The following is a 20,642-nucleotide window of genomic DNA, read 5'->3' as shown; positions in this document are numbered from 1 at the left end:
TTTAATAGTCCCATATGGCCAGTGGGAAAGTCTCATGGTGAGTGAAAGCTAACAGTAGACTATCGGGGCCTGAATGAGGTCACACCACTGCTGAACGCTGCAGTGCCAGACATGCTAGAACTCCAATACATACTGGAATCAAAGGCAGCCAAATGGTATGCCACAATTTATATGGCTAATGCATTTTTCTCCATCCCTTTAGCAGCAGAGTGCAGGCCACAGTTTGTTTTCACTTGGAGGGGTGTCCAATATACTTGGAATCAACTACCCCAGGAGTGGAAACACAGCCCTACCATTTGCCATGGACTGATTCGGTCTGCGCTGGAACAGGGGGAAGCTCCTGAACACCTGCAGTACATCGATGACATTATTGTGTGGGGTGACACAGCAGAGGAAGTTTTCGAGAAAGGGAAGAAAATAGTCCAAATCCTTCTGAAGGACGGTTTTGCCATAAAACAAAATAAAGTCAAAGGACCTGCACGAGAGATCCAGTTTTTAGAAATAAAATGGCAAGATGGACGTCGTCAAATTCCAATGGATGTGATCAACAAAATAACAGCTATGTCTCCACCAACTAGCAAAAAAGAAGCACAGACTTTCCTAGGTGTCGTGGGGTTTTGGAGAATGCACATCCCAAATTACAGTCTGATTGTAAACCCTCTCTACCAAGTAACCCATAAGAAGAATGATTTTGAATGGGGCCCTGAGCAATGACAAGCCTTTGAACAAATTAAACAGGAGACAGTTCATGCAGTAGCCCTTGGGCCAGTCCGAACAGGACCAGATGTAAAGAATGTGCTCTACACTGCAGCCAGGGAGAATGGCCCCACCTGGAACCTCTGGCAGAAAGAACCTGGGGAAACTCGAGGTCGACCCCTTGGGTTTTGGAGTCAGGAATAGAGAGGATCTGAGGCCCTGTACACTCCAACTGAAAAAGATATATTGGCAGCATATGAAGTAGTTTGATCTGCTTTGGAAGTGGTTGGAACTGAAGCACAGCTCTTCCTGGCACCCCAACTGCCGGTACTGGGCTGGGTGTTAAAACGAAGGACCCCCTTTACACACCATGCAACTGATGCTACATGGAGCAAGTGGGTTGCACTGATTACTCAGCGGGCTCAAATAGAAACTCTAGTCACCCAGGAATCCTGGAAGTAGTTGTGGACTGGCCAGAAGGCAAATATTTGGGGATATCGCCAGAGGAGGAGGTGGCCTGTGCTGAAGAAGCCGCAATGTATAACAAGCTACCAGAAAATGAGAAGCAATGTGCCCTGTTCCAGGATTCTGATGGGTCCTGTTGTATTGCGGGAAAGCATCAGTTGGCTGGAAACATCCTGTGCCCCATGCCACTGCCCAGAACACTATCTTGGGCCTTGAAAAGCAAGTCCTATGGCAACATGCCCCCCCTGAAATCACTGTCAGACAATGGGACTCACTTCCGAAACAACCTCATAGACACTTGGGCCGAAAAGCATGATTTTGAGTGGGTATATCATATCCCCTATCATGCACCAGCCTCCGGGAAAGTTGAACGATATAATGAATTGTTAAGGACTACACTGAAGGCAATGGGTGCTGGGACATTCAAACACTGGGATACACATTTGGCAAAGGCCACCTGGTTAGTCAACACTAGGGGATCTGCCAGCCGAACTGGACCTCCGCAGTCAAACCTGGTACATCCTGTAGAAGGGGACAAAGTCCCTGTAGTGCATGTAAGAAACATGCTGGGGAAGACAGTCTGGGCTATTCCTGCCTCAGGAAAAGGCATCCCATTCGTGGGATTGCTTTTGCTCAGGACCTGGGTGCACTTGGTGGATAATGCAAAAGGATGGGGAGGTCCGGTGTGTACCTCAAGGGGGTTTAATACTGAGTGAGAATAGCTCATGAGTTGAATTGCATCGTGTTAATTATTATATAATACTGTATGTCATCACCATTGTGATTGCTATATGATAATGTCCCATTAATGGTATCACAGTAACTGTCCGGCAAATAACAATGAATGAATGTTAATAGAACTGGACAAGCACAGAGGTATGATGGAATGAGAACAGGCTTCAACGTGTGACGATCCAACATCACACACCATCTCTTCTGCCCTGAAATACTGCTGGGACAGATGGAGCTCAAAGTCAGTCACAGACTAAATTTAGTGGACATTTTATATACATCTATGAAGGTGGTGATTAATTAGAATGTATTGGAAAGTGTGTAACCTGAGCATGACATAAATGGTTTGGAATAAGGGGTAGATATTTTCCTAGTTTCAGCTAGGATAAAAGTAATTTTCCCCCTAGTAGCTGGTAGGGTGCCATGTTTGGGATTTAGGATGAGAATAATGTTGATAACAAACTGATGTTTTAGTTGTTGCAGAGCAGCGCTTACACTAAGCCGAGGACTTTTCAGCTTCTCACACTGCCCTGCAAACAGGCAGGCTGGGTGTGCATCAGGAGCTGGGAGGGGACAGAACCAGGACAGCTGACCCAAACTGGCCAAAGGAGTATTCCATGCCATCTGACGTCATGCTGAACAATTAATATGAGGGGGTGGCAGGGGTGGGGGAACCAGCTGCTCGGGGATAGGCTGTGCATCGGTTAGTCAAGCAGGATTTGCATTTCATAAAAGCATGCTGATTGAGTCTGATCACCTGGTTATGCTGTGTGTGCCAGTAGATGGCATTCAAGATGATCTGCTCCATGACCTTCCCTGGCACCGAAGTCAGACTGACAGGCCTGTAATTCCCCAGATCCTCCTTCCTGCCCTTCTTGTAGATGGGCGTCGCATTCACCAACCTCCATTCAACTGGGACCTCCCTGGACAGCCAGGACTGCTGATAAATTATTGAGAGTGTCTTGTTGAGCACTTTGGCTAGCTCCTTCAGCACCCTTTGATGTACCCCATAGATCTGTGTGTGTCTAAGTGGTGTAGTAGGTCACTAACCATTTCCCCCTGGATTATAAGGGCTTCATTCTTCTCCCCGTCTCTGTCTTCCAGCTCAGTGGGCTGGGTACCCGAAGAATAATTGGTCTTACTAAGGCAGAGGCAAAGAAGGCATTAAGCACCTCAGCCTTTTCCTCATCCCTTGTCTCTCTGTTTCCCCCCACAGCCAATAAAGGATGGAGATTCTCCTTAGTCCTCCTTTTGTTACTAATGCATTTATAGAAGTATTTTTTATTGGGGACATATTATTGTTATTGTTATTGTTATTGTTATTGTTATTGTTATTGTTATTTTATTAGGGACATATTTTAGTGGACAATATTGGTGGTAGGGGGATATTTGGACTAGATGATCTTAGAGGTCTTTTCCAACCTTAGTGATTCCATGATTCTATGAAAACAGGGATTTAAAGAAATTCACCATTCACCAGGGAATACAGTAATATTATGGAGTGGCAGCACTGTATGTATTGCAATTGTTATATTTTGCTAAGTGTAATTTACATTTGTATTGTGATTTCAGTATACTTTATATCACTCTGCTAAATCAGAAATCCCATATAACAGCAACTATCTTCAAATAAGTAAATTTGATATTAAACGTTACACCCTTCATGCATGGAATATCTAAAAGAACCTATTCAGAGTGTATTGGACTCTGACAATTAGCATTAGATGCTTATTTCCTACTTTAGAGACTTACTAATTCTAGTCCTCTAAGGCAGCCATTAAAATATATGGATTGATTCCACAATAGATGTGATACTGTTTTCAAAATTGAAATAGAAGTTAGGACCTACAACTATAACAAATTCAAAGTATAAGAAAAATTCTGTTTCAACTTCTACTTACATTTGCTGTTCATTTCAAAATGAAAGTATATTGTCAGCCTAATTAGTCTCTTAAAATTTTCTTTTACTGCTTATGTACCCTAAAGATTATCTGTCACTTATATGGAACATCCTATGATTATTAGTTTTCTTACCACTGAAAATACAATATTGTATATTTGGGGACACTGAGAACCCATGCAATACAAGAGAATTTTTACTGTACTTTGCACCACTGCAATGAAATATGCACATGCAAATAATAAAAATGATATATTGGGAAGGCAACTAGCTCTATAGGACAGAAGATTGCAGGGGAAAACATGAACCCTGTATGTGGTGTTTATAAATCAGAATGCTTTGTGATAATAGAGTATCAGAGCAAATATGAGCAGACCTAATTCATGTACCAGTAGCTTTCTAGCTGCCTAAATCGCATCAGCAAAATTTTAAGCTTTTGCCACAGTTCTAATAACCAAATAAGGTAACTTAAAATAATGAGCAACACCAAAAGGTCATCCTCTCATCCTCTCCTTCCATTGTTTTTCAGCCCCCTCCCCCCCCCCGCCGGGCAATAGACAAAAAAATTCAACAGATCTACATACTACATTCCTCAGGGCAACTGAATTTCTTGGAGCCAATCTTTAGGCAGTCCTCAGGGTCCAATGTTAAATTCCACATTGCTATTTTATCAGAATTTGGCCACAAGAGATTAGATACATAGCATTCAAGACCAGGTTTAGTCGCATATATAGTTGATCTATAACTAATAGGATTTAACTTAAAATGCTTTAAAAAAAACACTTTACAAATTGAAATCTTATATGTTTGTTATATGTTATATGTTTGCCTTCTTAGCAGCCATGTTCTTTCAAGATTAGGCCTTGTTTGTATAGAAGATGTAATTGTACAAGACAAGAATACTTGCTTGGTACTATTTACCTCATCACCAGGACTGCAAAAGAAAAGGGAAAGAAAGGAAAGGGGAAGAAAATAAAATATAAAACAGAAGTTCTAGGGCATTATAATTTGTATGAATTGCATGGAGGGCTTCCCTTGGTTGCATTTCCCAGTGTTCACTGCTGTCATTATACTCCATGAAAGTACTTTTGCCCAGCTTGCATCTGTGAGCTTATGTCAGAGGAGAGTAAGTGCTTGAACAGAACTAACAAAAGAACAAGAAAAAACATCAGCAATTAACACCAATTAACTCTCCCTAGTAATAAACTTACTGTAAGATTTCAAATGATCGTAGGCTTATGTTTTGGGAAACAATCATACTCATACTAGATACACTACCATCCTTAAAGTAGCCTTTACGTTCAAGTTATTAAGCGTATGTTTCTGCCACATATGCATGCACACACACAAAAACACCATACAGATATGTATATAAAAAAATTTAATAAAAAGAATTGCTTTGTTAGGAAAAAAACAGAAAATAAAAGAGTTGTAGCCACTATATACTTACTACTTAGTTGAATCTGATAACTGATATTCCCGTCGTCTGTCATAACATTCCTGGATTCCAGGGTCATTCCATAAACTTCTTATTGCATCTACATAGGGGTTCCCAAAAGTTGACACCTTTTCTACATCGACTTCTCGAACTAACTGTGCATGAACCTAATTTGAAACAAAGAAAACAATAAAATTTACTTCATTTTCTGTGTTTACAAAGAGTTCATGTGCAGTGAAAAAGACTAACAAGAATAATTTTTCAGACTGGCCATCTCACCAATGTGAGGTTATGAATGAATGATGATAAGATATGTTCAAACTAAGAAAAATAGTAATAGGGATGATATTACGCAAAAAGGAGAATTAATGAATGTGTATATGGGCCCTTATTTCACAATAAGCTTATCCTAATCCAATACTATTTAGCTGAAATTAATAAAACGTTCACATTAAAAATTATATTTAAGCTAATTTTAAAGAAAGCTTTCATTTTGCAGATATGATTTTAGTGCATATAAAATATCTGCTTGTTGCAGGAAGCACGGCCGAAAGCACGACAGACACCAGTAGAGTCAGATCATGTTCCATTTTATTGCCCGAATAGCCTAACTTTTATAGAGAACTTAACAGGGGTGGACAGTGTTTCACACAAGATTATTGGTCAAAAGCACTCAGACAAACAGCTACAAGAAAACAACCCCACCTGCAAGAAAACAACCCCCTTGTGATTAGCAGTCACATAGACCTTGTCCTTGAAGCCAGCTACTGGTAACAATATTTTTCTGAATTCCTCAATTGGGCGATGTGGGAACACTGTCATGGGAACTTCTCATAGTTGCCCTGGTAGCTTGGTTTGCTCAGCTACAGCAAGCCATGGGATTTTTGCTGTTTCAAGAAATCCCTCAACATCTGCTTTTTAAGGATGTTAGCTTGGCAGAGTTAAACTGATGGAAGTACAGAGAATGGGGAGGAGGATATTTGCCTTTGAAATAGATTCATTAAAAAAAAAGTTTTAATGTTACCACAAACATAACAGAAGTTACCATTAAAAAAGAAAAGCTAGATTCTTAGAAATGATTACCAGTTACTTTTTTTAAATGTTCATAATTTACAGTACAAAGTAATCTCTTCAAATAGGGAGTTGTTCTTATTAAAGAAATTTATCCTGCTAACAAACATACAACCCCTCACCCCCCTTTTTAGATGGCCTGGGAGAATGATGCTACTACTTCTTACTTAACAAAACTTTATACCTGCAACTAGTTTACTTGAGCAGAAATCAAGAACTCCAAGTTCAACGTGAAAAATGTGCATCCTAGAGATAGGGAGAACATATGTTCTCTATTATTAGAACCCAAGTCTGCAACTTCTAAGAAAGTATATTTTCTTCTGGAACATCATATTCACCCATCCTGAATGTCTGGACAAATCATGAAGGGTCTCTACCATCTCACAGCAAATAATGAGAAATGTTATTCTACTAAGCACAAACTAAAGTTTTCGTGAAACAGAAAGATTTGTTTTACTTTTGGAGAAGATCGTATATTTGTTCTCAAACTCAATTATGTATTCTTTTGGCTTTGTATTCTTCCCAAAGAACAATGCCCCAAGTATTTGTTCACTACTTATGACAAAATGATATAGCAATATATTCAGATATATATTTTTAAAAATTATTATTCTTGAGCTCTGAAATTATGGCCAGCTGGGCCAGCAAATAGGTCTGTTTTCATATTCTCTCCATACATACACCAACCTTTTGGAATCTTACAACAGTGGTTACAGTCAATGCTGGAGCAAGCTTGGAAAAAAGTTCCAATTTTTATATTCCTTTTGATACTGCCTATGTAATTTTTCCAAGCTAGCTTTCTAGCCTAAAAGAAAGATTTATGAGGGAGACATGCACAGTCTATTTCAAAATAATTTCTTCTTCTGATCTGTTATGGTTTAACCCAGATGGCAGCTAAGCACCACAAAGCCATTCGCTCACCCTCCCCCCTCCCTCTCTGGGATAGGGGGAGAGAATCAGAAAACAGTGAAAGCCTGTGGGTTGAGATAAAGACAGTTTATTAGGACAGCCTATCCCCAAGCAGCCAGTCTCCCCACCCTAGCCGGCCCCATATTAATTGTTCAGCATGACGTCATATGGTATGGAATACCACTTTGGCCATTTTGGGTCAGCTGTCCTGGGTCTGTCCCCTCCCAGCTCCTGATGCACCCCCAGCCTTCCCACTGGTAGGACAGAGTGAGAAGCTGAAAAGTCCTTGGCTTAGTGTAAGCACTGCTCTGCAACAATTAAAACATTAGTGTGTTATCAACATTATTCTCATCCTAAATCTAAAACACAGCACCATACTAGCTACTAGGAGGAAAATTACCTCTATCCTAGCCGAAATCAGGACATGATCTTAAATCCACAGAAGAAAGCCATATGATTGAGATGCAGTAGGCAAGGTTTTTTTCATATCAATGGTTTGTGTGGACTAGCCCATTTTAAGATGCCCATTTAAAGATGCCCATTTAAAGAATTTCTTTCATATGGAAAAATACATCTTAGTAAATAATTTCTGTTTTGTAACAGGATTTCCCAAACCTATGTGAAAAGGACTGTGGTTACAGTGTTTGGCCTGTCAGTAATTAATATCACTGTGCTTGATGATTCAGCCTGGTCTGGATGGTATAATTTACATAGACTGCATAATTGACAGCAATAGCATGAAATCCAAACAGTCTGGGAGCTGAATGGAAGTCTGTACAAAAAAACACAATCACGACAAAGAATTTGTCTCTCTTGTCTTGAGAGGACTACAAATCCAAAGTGATTAATTTCTTAGGAATGTAGCTCTTGTTTATAGCAAAAACAATTATTTAATCCAGTCAACAAAAGTCATGAGTCATTTACAGGTTCAGACCCTGATGACTTGTAATCTTCAGCTGTGGTTCATACAAATACCTTGCCTTATTGGGCTATATAGCAAGACGTGCAGCTTTGGAGGAAATCTTCATCTATCCTTTGCCCTTTTCCTTTTTCTTGGACCTACTAAATCAAGAGCAAATGCAAAAATAAAGGCTTTCCTGCAAACCTGCACATATTCGAAACAGGTGTTCAAAGAGATTAATACTAGGCTATATTTCACTGTCTCGAACATTTAACAGGTTGAGGATGTGTTACTTAACGTGTCAGAAAGCAGAACTAGGATGATCAGTCCAAGGTAGGAAAGTAGATTTACATAACAGCCTGAGAGAACTATTTTGGAAAAGAACTGTAGAGAGTTAGTTGTTTCCTTTGAGCAACTATGAAGCACAGAATGGATTAGGTTAAATAGGGAAGAGGTTTCATGGTGTGCTATACTTAAGAACTATATTTAAATTAATAAAATACATTGTGACTTGCTGGAAGGAGGCTTGGTACAATGCTAATCATCCTGCAGTTACTGAAAAAGGTGAACGGGGTATCAAAACTGCCTAAATACAAATTTGTCATCCTTTCCTATTTTATATTCCAAGTTCTAAATAGGCAAAATAGCATATCCTTTGAAAAAGAATTCCACAGACACATAACAGAATCTAAAAATTTGAGTTTGCAGAAAATATTTTTGTTGTTACTGTTCATTGTCAGTAAAATGCTTTGAATAATCAGTCCTAACCCATGACCCATAGGCACTATAATAAAACAATAATGATTTAAACAAATTATTTTGTGACTTCATTTGAAAATGACTCAGTAAAAAATGTATTGTTATATTCTACTTATAATACTTTTATATAACAAATCACTGGAATAATAGAAGAAAAGTCATGTCTATACCTGATTATTATTTTAATAGGGCTCAGAAAAAGCTTAGATAGTAGCTGAATATATCAGAAATTTATTTATAAACTGAAATCAGTGCCCTGAATTTTCCTGATTTCTTATTTACTTTTAAGCTGAATCAGACATGAAAGACAACAAACACTATGCCATTGCTATGGAGCTGGAACCAAAACATTCAAGCAAGCTGTTATCTAGGAATATATCGTTATCTATATAGATAATAGAAAAAGCTTCTGAAAATTGCATTTTAAAGGTCATATTATCACTAATAATATACTCCTTGACAAAATCCTTTTCAGTTACAGAGCAAGAGAAGCACCACGAAACACAACTCATTCCTCCAGCAGATTTCTCTTGCAGGTGTTAGACACACAATGTGAGCCATGCCAAAGGAGGAGAGAAGGGAGGTTAGGTGCACAAATCAAATACAGAATCAATATCTTGATATATGTACTTTTACAGTTATCCTATTATTCTCTCCTAAATTTTTCAATCCTCTTTTTATAAGCAAAAGTTTTTATTAGCAACAAAATAAGTAGTTTTCTGATGTCACTCAGAAAAGTAAAAAGTTATCTTAGTCACTAATAACTAGTTCATCCAGTATGGATAAGTATATAAAATACAACTTTTCCTCATTAAATGTGAGGTGCCCTTCTACGATATGGAACATATCAATTGTTTATTTAGGGAAAGGAAAGATATAAGAAGATGCAATTACAGTAGCGCAATTTAGATACTATTTAGAAGGAAATAGGTTTAGAAGTAAACATAAAGGTCTAGACCTAGATAGGTCTGGAGTTAAATCGAGTTGGAGGACGGTCACTAGTCATGTCCCCCAGGGCACATTACTAGGGCCACTCCTCTTCAATATCTTTATCGATGATCTGGATGAGGGGATCGAGTGCACCCTCAGTAAGTTTGCAGATGACACCAAGTTCGGTGTGTGTGTTGATCTGCTCGAGGGTAGGAAGGCTCTGCAGGAGGATCTGGAGGATCTTTTTCCCCGCCAGACGAGCTGGCGGGGAAAAAGACTGGCCTGGCTCAACAGAGAATTGTGGCTTGATCTTAGGAGGAAAAAGAGGGTTTATAAGCTTTGGAAAAGTGGGCAGGCCACTAAGGAGGACTTTAAAGAAGTAGCGAGGCTGTGCAGGGACAAAATTAGGAAGGCCAAAGCTCATCTGGAGCTCAAACTGGCTACTGCCGTTAAAGATAACAAAAAACGTTTCTATAAATACATCAACACAAAAAGGAGGACTAAGGAGAATCTCCATCCTTTACTGGATGCGGGGGGAAACTTAGTTACAAGAGATGAGGAAAAGGCGGAGGTGCTCAATGCCTTCTTTGCCTCAGTCTTTAGCGGCAATACCGGATGTTCTCTGGATACTCAGTACCCTGAGCTGGTGGAAGGGGATGGGGAGCAGGATGTGGCCCTCATTATCCATGTGGCCCTCATTATCCATGAAGAACTGGTTGGTGACCTGCTACGGCACTTAGATGTGCACAAGTCGATGGGGCCGGATGGGATCCACCCAAGGGTACTGAGGGAACTGGCAGAGGAGCTGGCCAAGCCACTATCCATCATTTATCAGCAGTCCTGGCTATCGGGGGAGGTCCCAATCGACTGGCGGCTAGCAAACGTGACGCCCATCTACAAGAAGGGCCGGAGGGCAGACCCGGGAAACTACAGGCCTGTCAGTTTGACCTCAGTGCTAGGAAAGCTCATGGAGCAGATCCTCCTGAGAGTCATCATGCAGCACTTGCAGGGGAAGCAGGCGATCAGGCCCAGTCAGCATGGCTTTATGAAAGGCAGGTCATGCCTGACGAGCCTGATCTCCTTCTATGACAAAGTGACGCGCTGGGTGGACGAGGGAAAGGCTGTGGATGTGGTCTACCTTGACTTCAGCAAGGCTTTTGACACCGTCTCCCACAGCATTCTCCTCAAGAAACTGGCTGCTCTTGGCTTGGACTGGCGCACGCTTCATTGGGTTAGAAACAGGCTGGATAGCCGGGCCCAAAGAGTCGTGGTGAATGGAGCCAAGTCCAGTTGGAGGCCAGTCACTAGTGGCGTCCCCCAGGGCTCGGTGCTGGGACCGGTCCTCTTTAATATCTTCATCGATGATCTGGACGAGGGCATCGAGTGCACCCTCAGTAAGTTCGCAGATGACACCAAGTTAGGCGCGTGTGTCGATCTGCTTGAGGGTAGGAAAGCTCTGGAGGAGGATCTGGATAGGCTGCACCGATGGGCTGAGGTCAACTGCATGAAGTTCAACAAGGCCAAGTGCCGGGTCCTGCACCTGGGGCGCAATAACCCCAAGCAGAGCTACAGGCTGGGAGAGGAATGGTTGGAGAGCTGCCAGGCAGAGAAGGACCTGGGAGTGATGGTGGATAGTCGGCTGAATATGAGCCAGCAGTGTGCTCAGGTGGCCAAGAAGGCCAACGGCATCCTGGCTTGTATCAGGAACAGCGTGACCAGCAGGGCTAGGGAGGTGATCGTCCCCCTGTACTCAGCTCTGGTGAGGCCGCACCTCGAGTACTGTGTTCAGTTTTGGGCCCCTCGCTACAAGAAGGACATCGAGGTGCTTGAGCGGGTGCAGAGAAGGGCGACGAAGCTGGTGAGGGGCCTGGAGAACAAGTCCTACGAGGAGCGGCTGAGAGAGCTGGGCTTGTTCAGCCTGGAGAAGAGGAGGCTCAGGGGCGACCTTATCACTCTCTATGGGTACCTCAAGGGAGGCTGTAGCGAGGTGGGGGTTGGCCTGTTCTCCCACGTGCCTGGTGACAGGACGAGGGGGAATGGGCTTAAGTTGAGCCAGGGGAGTTTTAGGTTAGATGTTAGGAAGAACTTCTTCACTGAAAGGGTTGTGAGGCACTGGAACAGGCTGCCCAGGGAAGCGGTGGAGTCACCATCCCTAGAAGTCTTCAAAAGACGTTTAGATGTAGAGCTTAGGGAAATGGTTTAGTGGGGACTGTTAGCGTTAGGTCAGAGGTTGGACTCGATGATCTTGAGGTCTCTTCCAACCTAGAAAATTCTGTGATTCTGTGAAAGGCTGGACCGATGGGCTGAGGCCAACTGTATGAAGTTCAACAAGGCCAAGTGCCGGGTCCTGCACCTGGGGCACAACAACCCCAAGCAGTGCTACAGGCTGGGAGATGAGTGGTTAGAAAGCTGCCTAGCAGAGAAGGACCTGGGAGTATTGGTTGATAGTTGGCTGAATATGAGCCAGCAGTGTGCTCAGGTGGCTAAGAAGGCCAACAGCATCCTGGCTTGTATCAGAAACAGTGTGGCCAGCAGGACTAGGGAAGTGATTGTCCCCCTGTACTCAGCTCTGGTGAGGCCGCACCCTGAATACTGTGTTCAGTTTTGGGCCCCTCGCTACAAGGACATCGAGGTGCTCGAGCGAGTCCAGAGAAGGGCAAGGAAGCTGGTGAGGGGTCTGGAGAACAAGTCTTACGAGGAGCGGCTGAGGGAGATGGTCATGTTCAGTCTGGAGAAAAGGAGGCCCAGGGGCAACCTTATCGCTTTCTGTAAGTACCTTAAAGGAGGCTGTAGCGAGGTGGGGATTGGCCTATTCTCCCACGTGCCCTGTGATTGGACAAGGAGGAATGGGCTAAAGTTGCGCCAGGGGAGGTTTAGGTTGGATATTAAGAAGAACTTCTTTACTGAAAGGGTTGTTAGGCATTGGAATGGGCTGCCCAAGGAAGTGGTTGAGTCACCATCCCTGAAGCTCTTTAAAAGACGTTTAAATGTAGAGCTTAGGGATATGGTTTAGTGGAGGACTTGTTAGTGTTAGGTCAGAGGTTGGACTCGATGATCTTGGAGGTCTCTTCCAACCTAGATGATTCAGTGATTCTGTGAGACTCCAAAGCTAACATACAGACTAGTTCTGCTAATGCAAATCACACTACAGGCCAAAAAAAGGGTGTTACTGTTTTGTCACTTACTGTCCAGCTTTCATGTTTCCCATATATAAACTTCAGGTTGCCTGACTATCACTTAAGCTGTTGCCTAACAAATAAAGCTACATAAATTTATCAGCATGTTCATTACTGCATTTTTATAGAATATCTGATTATAAAGGCCTGAATTATCACTTTTATCTCTATTCATACCTTTTCTCCCCCCCCAAAAAAAACATATCCATAAGAATATTTCCATTACATGAAACAACTTCTTCAACAGACACTGTTGGCAATCAATCTCTGTAGAAAAAAATGAGGTTTTCAAAACAAAACAGGGAGAAAAACAGAAATGAAATATCTGTACGCAATTTATTCTCTACTAAAAGGACAAACAGTAAAATGAATCAGTCTTTCTGTGACTTTCACTGTGTCATTCTTTCAAGATCCGGTTGGATGTGGCCCTGGGCAACCTGATCTAGTGGGTGGCATCCCTGCCAATGGCAGGGGGGGTTGGAAATAGATGATCTTTAAGGTCCCTTCCAACCCAAGCCATTCTATGATTCTATAATTCTATGATTATGAAAAAACTTTGGTAAAAGCAAACTGATGAAAAGGCACAAAAAGCTATTTCTCAAACTTAGGACAAAACTATTTTCTAGTGACTAATAGATCCATTAGGATAAAATGTCAACAGTACAGGTATATACATAACTCATCATGAACTTGGTTATAGTCCTGTCAAAGAAAAATGTCAACTTAAAATGGTAAAAACTATTCTATAAATATTTCTATGTTACTGACACAGTACAAAACCTGATCTGCCTATTTTACTAGCCACAGAAATATTAAATGACATAACATACCATGTTACTCAAATACCCACACATAAACACGTACACATATGTTGCTACAGATCCCTGAATACATAAATACACTTTGTCTAAACAATCACTTCAGTTTAGGTAAATGTATTTGTGCATATTTGAAGAAAATTTTCCTTTGTTTTTCAGGACAGCTTTCTGTTCACTGCTCAAAGACATTTTTTCATTTTGCTATAGTGTACTATTTAAGTGTGTGTGCTATTTAGTTTTAAGAGAAGTGTTTAAGAACACTATGCCTCCAGGATGTGAAAGAGGGTAATTCTTATTTCTTTTTTTTTTTTTTTTTCCCCCCTCTCCTATTCAAATATTTCCCTCTCCTGTTAAACTTCATTTAACAGATCAATGGACAATGAAGGCAAAGAACCATGACAAAAAAGTGGTAGCTTCCAATCATCCAATCTAATCTTGTTATTTACCATAAAAGACCAGTTGGAAACACGTCACTAGTGGTGCACCCCAGGGTTCAATACTGGCTCCAGTGTTGTTTAACATCTTCATCAATGACCTGGATGAAGGGGAAGAGTGCACCCTCAGCAAGTTTGCAGATGAGTGTTGTAAAGGAAGGATATAGGCTCTTTAGGAAGGACAGGCAGAGGAGATGAGGAGGGGATGTCACCCAGGAGGAGACAAGGAGGGGATGTCAATGACCAGCTGGAGTGCATGGAGCTCTGGCTGGAGATGGAGGGGCTTGTGGAGAATGTGAAGATCAAAGGCAGCCTTGGCTGCAGTGACCATGAAATGGTAGAGTTCAAGATCCTGACGGCAGTGAGGAAGGTGCACAGCAAGCTCAAAACCCTGGACTTCGGGAGAGCAAACTTTGGCCTCTTCAGTAATCTACTTGGAAGAGTGGAATAAAGCACTGGAGGGAAGAGGGGTACAAGAAAGCTGGCTAATATTTAAGGATCACCCCCTCCAAGCTCAGGAGCGATGCATTCCAACAAAGAGGAAGTCAGGCAAAAACACTGAGAGGTCTGCATGGATGAATGAGGAGTGCCTGGTCAAGCTCAAGCACAAAAAGCAAGCCTACAGAGGGTGGAAGCAAGGACAGGTAACCTGGGAGGAATGAAGAGACATTATCCAAGCAGCCAGGGATCAAGTTAGGAAAGCTATAGCCCAGACAGAATTGAATCTGGCCAGGGACATCAAGGGCAACATGAAAGGCTTCTAGAAGTATATCAGTGATAAAATGAAGACTAGAGAAAATGTGAGCTCTCTCCTGAAGGAAACGGAAGACCTAGCTACCAAGGATATGAAGAAGGTCGAGGTATTGAACAACTATTGGTACTTTTTGCCTCAGTCTTCACCAGCAAGTGTTCTAGCCACACAGCCCAAGTGGCAGAAGGCAAAGGCAAGACTGTGAGAATGAAGAACTGCCCACTGTAGGAGAAGATCAGGTTTGAGACTGTCTAAGGAACCTGAATGTGCACAAGTCCATGGGACTTGATGAGATGCATCTGAGGATCCTGAGGGAACTGGCGGATGAAGTTGCTAAGGTACTATATTTGAGAAGTTGTGTACACTGGTTTCAGCTGAGATAGGGTTAATTTTCTTCATAGTGGCTGATATGGTGACATGTTTTGGATTTAGGAGAAAAATAATGTTGATAACACACTTATGTTTTAGTTGTTGCTGAGCGGTGCTTTCTCCTATTTTACACTCATCATGGGTATTAAGAGCTTTATAGCAGGCTTCATATCCTAGCACGTTTTTAAGGAATGATGTTCAATATCAGTATTGTAAGTAATGGCATTTTTTTCACAATATTATTTTTATATAATAATATAGTTGGGGTTATTAAAGTGACTTTTATGCAAACATGAACATACTCAAATTTTCATTCCATTTTCAAGTGAAAAAGAGACTGTACATGACAAAAACTCAAGAATCTATTGGTTCAGTCAACCATTGCAACACAATAGTGAGTGCATTTAAAAAAAAAACAAGTCTATGTGAATTCTCACCTAAGAACTGCACATGCACAGAAGTCCTCCTGAGCCTCATTGTACAAAGCCTGAATGCATCTTACACAAGAGCTGCTACCTGTGGGAAGCCCACGCAGGATCAGTTCAAGAAGGACTGTATCCCATGGGAGGGACCCCACGTGGGAACAAAGGAAAAGTGTGACTGAGAAGGAGCGGTAGAGATGAAGTGTTACAGACTGATCACAGCCCCCATTCCCTGTTCCCCTGCACTGTTCAGAGGGAGGATGTAGAAGAAGGTGGATGGGGGGGAAAGTGTTTTTAGTTTCTCACTGCTCTAGCTTGTTAGTAATAGGTAATAAATTACATTAATCTCCCCATGATGATCCTATTTTGCCTGTGACGATAATTGTTGAGTGATCTTCCTGTCCTTATCTCAACCCTTGAGCCCTTTTCATTGTATTTTCTCGCCCATTCCCTTTGAGGAGAGAGAGAGCGGTTCTGGCAGAACTCAGCTGCCCAGCTCTTGAAAAAAAAGAAAAGAAAAAAAGCTATATTTTTTAAAAAAAGCATATTTCTGTTTCAGTTTAGAAGTATTACATTAAAAATAACATTGCACTTATAAATATTTATGAAATTTAAAACTGTGAGATAAATCAAAAGCACTGCAAAGAAAAGCATTTATTTTCTGTAATTTTAAGCCATACTTTCTTGTATTTTTAAAGGAAGAGATTGCCCTCTGCTGATTAACTCATAACAGAGACAGCAATAATTTCAAACTGATATAGAAATATCAAAGGATTGTGAAATATTGAAATGATTGAAAATAATGAATGATTCCAGTAGGAATTTTCCCTTGGAAAAAAATGCATCAAGCTTAAATAGCTGCATTTGTGTATTTTCTAACCAAGATTATTGCATTTCTAAACAATTACCTCATTTTTCTTCGAAAATAAACTCTGAAAATTAGCTTCAGATTTATCCTAGGCCTTTAAAGCTACATAGTAGTTTATCACCTACTTATTTCTGGTGCTTTCCCTAAGCCCTTCATGTGAGCATTTGTATGGAGTAAAGAACTAGAAGGACTAAGTGGTAAAATTTAATCTCAAATGAAAAGCTGTTGTCTTGAACTGGGTCACAGAAGAATGAATTTAGTCATGTTAAAGATACAACCTAACATTATTTTCTCCAGAGTAACCACAGACATATTATAGCATAGTGATGAGTAGCTATTTGAAATGGGCCTTGAGGGAGATGAAAGTTTTATGCCATTTGACATAAAACGTGTCTTTCTTTATAAATTAGGCACAATCTTCTAATTGCTAGAAACATATAACAGATGCCAAGAAGAGCTCATTTAAAGAAGGAAAGCAAAGCACTGCTGACTTGTTTTTCAAGGCTTCAGGCCACTACCACGCTCTTGAAACATGGTGCCAACTTCCATCATGAGGAAGAAGGAATAAAAACAAATAAAAGCACATCATTCTAATTTGAAATAAATTGAGTCTTATTTATACAAGAGCTTGAAAGTTTCTTCCTTTGTTGCCTGGTGTGTGTAAAATTGATCCATACTCTGACTTAATCAAATTAACGTGTTTTAAAGTGATTAATTCTGTTTAGTAATTGACAGTTTTACTAATCAGTATTTATAGGGAAAGGCCAAGGTAGGTTATTTAACAATCATTTGGGAAGGTATATTTATCTGCTAAAGCATAAATGGAGTATACTCCCAAGATATTAGCCAAAACTGGACACTGTCCATATAAATGGACCATTAGTCATAAAAACAAGGTTTTGGAGATTTGTTTTGTTCGTTTGTATTCTATTTCTAGCAAGCCCGTATTTACAGTGAGTGTTAAATATGTGAAGGAAAGCAAAACTGAGCTTTTTGGAATTAATTTCAATTAAATCTGGAAGAAGCTTCTGGAAACTGAACAAAGAGTAGAAAAGGGACAACATAGTCTACTGAGAAAAAAAATAATGTATTCTCATTAGTATAGAAGGAATTATATACTAAATTGCTTAATCCTTCAGTGCAATATACTCTGGAGATTCTCCAGAATGCAACAAGAAGCTGAAGATCTTGGAACAAGTTAACAGTGAAATACTGGCATATTCTTATCAAAACTCTTAGATTCAAAAGTTCTACTTAGCCACAGATGTTCTGAATTTACTCCCATAATAATTCTTTCAGAAATGCCCAGAGTAATTTCCCAGAGAATCTGGCAGACAAATTTATCAAGTTAATTCAGGAAAAGTACTGGTGCAGACAAGAAAGGCTGCTTGTTACATTCTACTATCGAGAAAAGAAAAAGCATATTAATAGGGCCTATTTACTTGGTTCATAAGTACTGTCAAAGAAAGACTACTTAAGAAATCAGCATGCAGCTACCACTCATTCACACAAACACTGTGAATTGGAATTACAGTTTTAATATAAATGCTGGTATTAAGATTGAACTAGATGGATAGGAAGGTAACCTGCAAGTCAAAAGAGAAGATAACATTAATTCACCTTAAGGAACAAGAGAGTATTATATTGAAAAAGCCTGCAAAACATTATTGACCTGATCCAGTAGTAACTGATGTTATAATTAAGATTTTTATTTTCTTCAGTGAGCTTTAAAATCCATCTCAATAGGAAAATGTCTGTAATTCCTTTTTGGACCTACCAAATAATTATTTTCATTCAGAAAAACTTCAGGACTAAAATGAATGACAAATTGGATTAAAGGTGAACAATATTTATCTTCACTGGATCATTACAGTACTTGGATTAAATGAAACCAAACTCCCCACAGAACAAATATTAAACTAGGAACACTTTTCATAGAATCATAGAATACTCTGAGTTGGAAGGGACCCAAAAGGGTCAGCAAGTCCAACTCCTGGTACCACACAGGTCTACTCAAAAATTCAGACCATATGACTACGAGCATACTCAAATGCTTCTTAAATTCCAACAGGCTTGGTGCAGTGACTACGTCCCTGGGGAGCCTGTTCCAGTGTGCATCCACCCTCTCGGTGAAGAACCTCTTCCTGATGTCCAGCCTAAACTTCCCCTGCCTCAGCTTAACACCATTCCCACGGGTCCTATCACTGGTGATTACAGAGAATAGGTCACCTGCCTCTCCACTCCCCCTCACGAGGAAGTTGTAGACTGCAATGAGGTCCCCCCTCAGCTTCCTCTTCTCCAGGCTGAACAGGCCCAGTGACCTCAGCCACTCCTCATACGTCTTCCTCTCTAGGCCCTTCACCATCTTCATCACCCTCCTCTGGACACTCTCCAACAGTTTAACATACTTTTTGTACTGTGGTGCCCAGAACTGCACACAGTACTCGAGGTGAGGCCACACTAGTGCAGAGTAGAGCAGGACAATCACCTCCCTCAACCGACTAGCGATGCTGTGCTCGATGCACCCCAGGATACGGTTGGCCCTCCTGGCTGCCAGGGCACACTTCTGGCTCATATTCTGCTTTCTATCAGCCAAAACCCCCAGATCCCTCTCTGCGGGGCTGCTCTCCAGCATCTCATCGCCCAGTCTGTATGTATAGCCAGGGTCGCCCCATCCCAGGTGCAGGACCCAGCACTTGCTCTTGTTAAACTTCATGCAGTTGATGATTGCCCAGCTCTCCAATCTGTCCAGATCTCTCTGCAAGGCCTTTTCACCCTCTAGTGTTTTGCCTGTCTATAGATAGGTCAGGACATTATTAATCAGATTAAAGAGAGCATAGCTGAGGGGAAGGAATTAATTTGATATTTATGTTAGTTTTGCTCCCATCTAACACTGTTCTTGGAGTTACTGAATCTTTAGCAAAAGCACAGTAGCCTCTCAGTCACTCTAATCTATGTTGGTGATTAGTGAAGTGAGGGCCTATGCCACAGTTAGCAACTGTCAGTCTGTACATTCAGGTATGCTACATTTACCACCCCCAACCAACCTCTGGAGTACATAGGAAGTAGTAGGAGACTTGTACAGTATAAGACTCCTTCCTTAATCCGAATAACTGCAAATCCTACTTGGAAATGTTATTAGAAGGTGACAAATTTTTAAAAGTCTGGAAAGCTGTCAATGATAGGTATATGGATCTGCCACTGTGTGCTTTGCTACACTTTCCTTCATATTATTATTCTGATTATATATAAATATATTTAAATGATTGATTTAAATACACTGTGCTCGTTTTGGCTGAGATAGAGTTAATTTTCTTCATAGATGCTCATATGGTTCTATGTTTTGCATTTGTGACTAAAACAGTGTTGATAACACACCAGCAAGTGTTCTAGCCACACCACCCAAGCCACAGAAGGCAAAGGCAGAAAGCGGGAGAATGAAGAAATACCCACTGTAGATCATCTTTGAGACCATCTAAGGAACCTAAAGGTTCTAAGTCCATGGGACCTGATGAGATGTATCTGAGGGTCCTGAGGCAGCCTCACCAGAGCTGAGTACAGAGGGACAATCACTTCCCTAGTCCTGCTGGCCACGTCATTTCTGATACAAATCAGCATGCTGTTGACCTTCTTGGCCACCTGAGCACACTGCTGGCTCATATTCAGCCAGCTATTGACGAATATCCCCAGGTCCCTTTTCACCAGGCAGCTTTCCAGCCACTCTTCCCCCAGCTTGTAGCGTTGCATGGGGTTGTTGTGCCCCCAGTGCAGGACCTGGCACTTAGCCTTGTTGAACCTTATATGGTTGGCCATGTAAGTCCAGCCTATCCAGATCCCTCTGCAGAGCCTTCCTACCCTCGAGCAGATCATCACTACCACCCAACTTGGTGTCATCTGCAAACTTACTGAGGGTGCACTCCATCCCCTCATCCAGATCATTGTTAAAGATACTGAAGAGAACTGGCCCCAGTACTGAGCCCTGGGGGAACATGACTAGTGACTG

The 20,642-nt window shown here is 41.2% G+C and overlaps 1 protein-coding gene across 1 annotated transcript in view; it reads right to left on the bottom strand.

Moving 5' to 3' along the window:
* The window catches only part of LOC311220910 (guanine nucleotide-binding protein G(q) subunit alpha-like), a 120,281-nt gene that overhangs the window by 56,647 nt on the left and 42,992 nt on the right, over window positions 1-20,642 (bottom strand). The window contains exon 3 of the mRNA XM_084304553.1: window positions 5,244-5,398. Within this exon, the coding sequence (XP_084160679.1) occupies window positions 5,244-5,398 (155 nt within the window). The remainder of the gene's footprint in view (window positions 1-5,243; window positions 5,399-20,642) is intronic.

Source organism: Netta rufina, assembly GCF_964035555.1.
Source record: "Netta rufina genome assembly, chromosome: W".
NCBI lineage: Eukaryota > Metazoa > Chordata > Aves > Anseriformes > Anatidae > Netta > Netta rufina.
The sequence above is the reverse complement of the archived record's forward strand: the minus strand, read 5'-3'. Positions and strand labels throughout refer to the sequence as shown.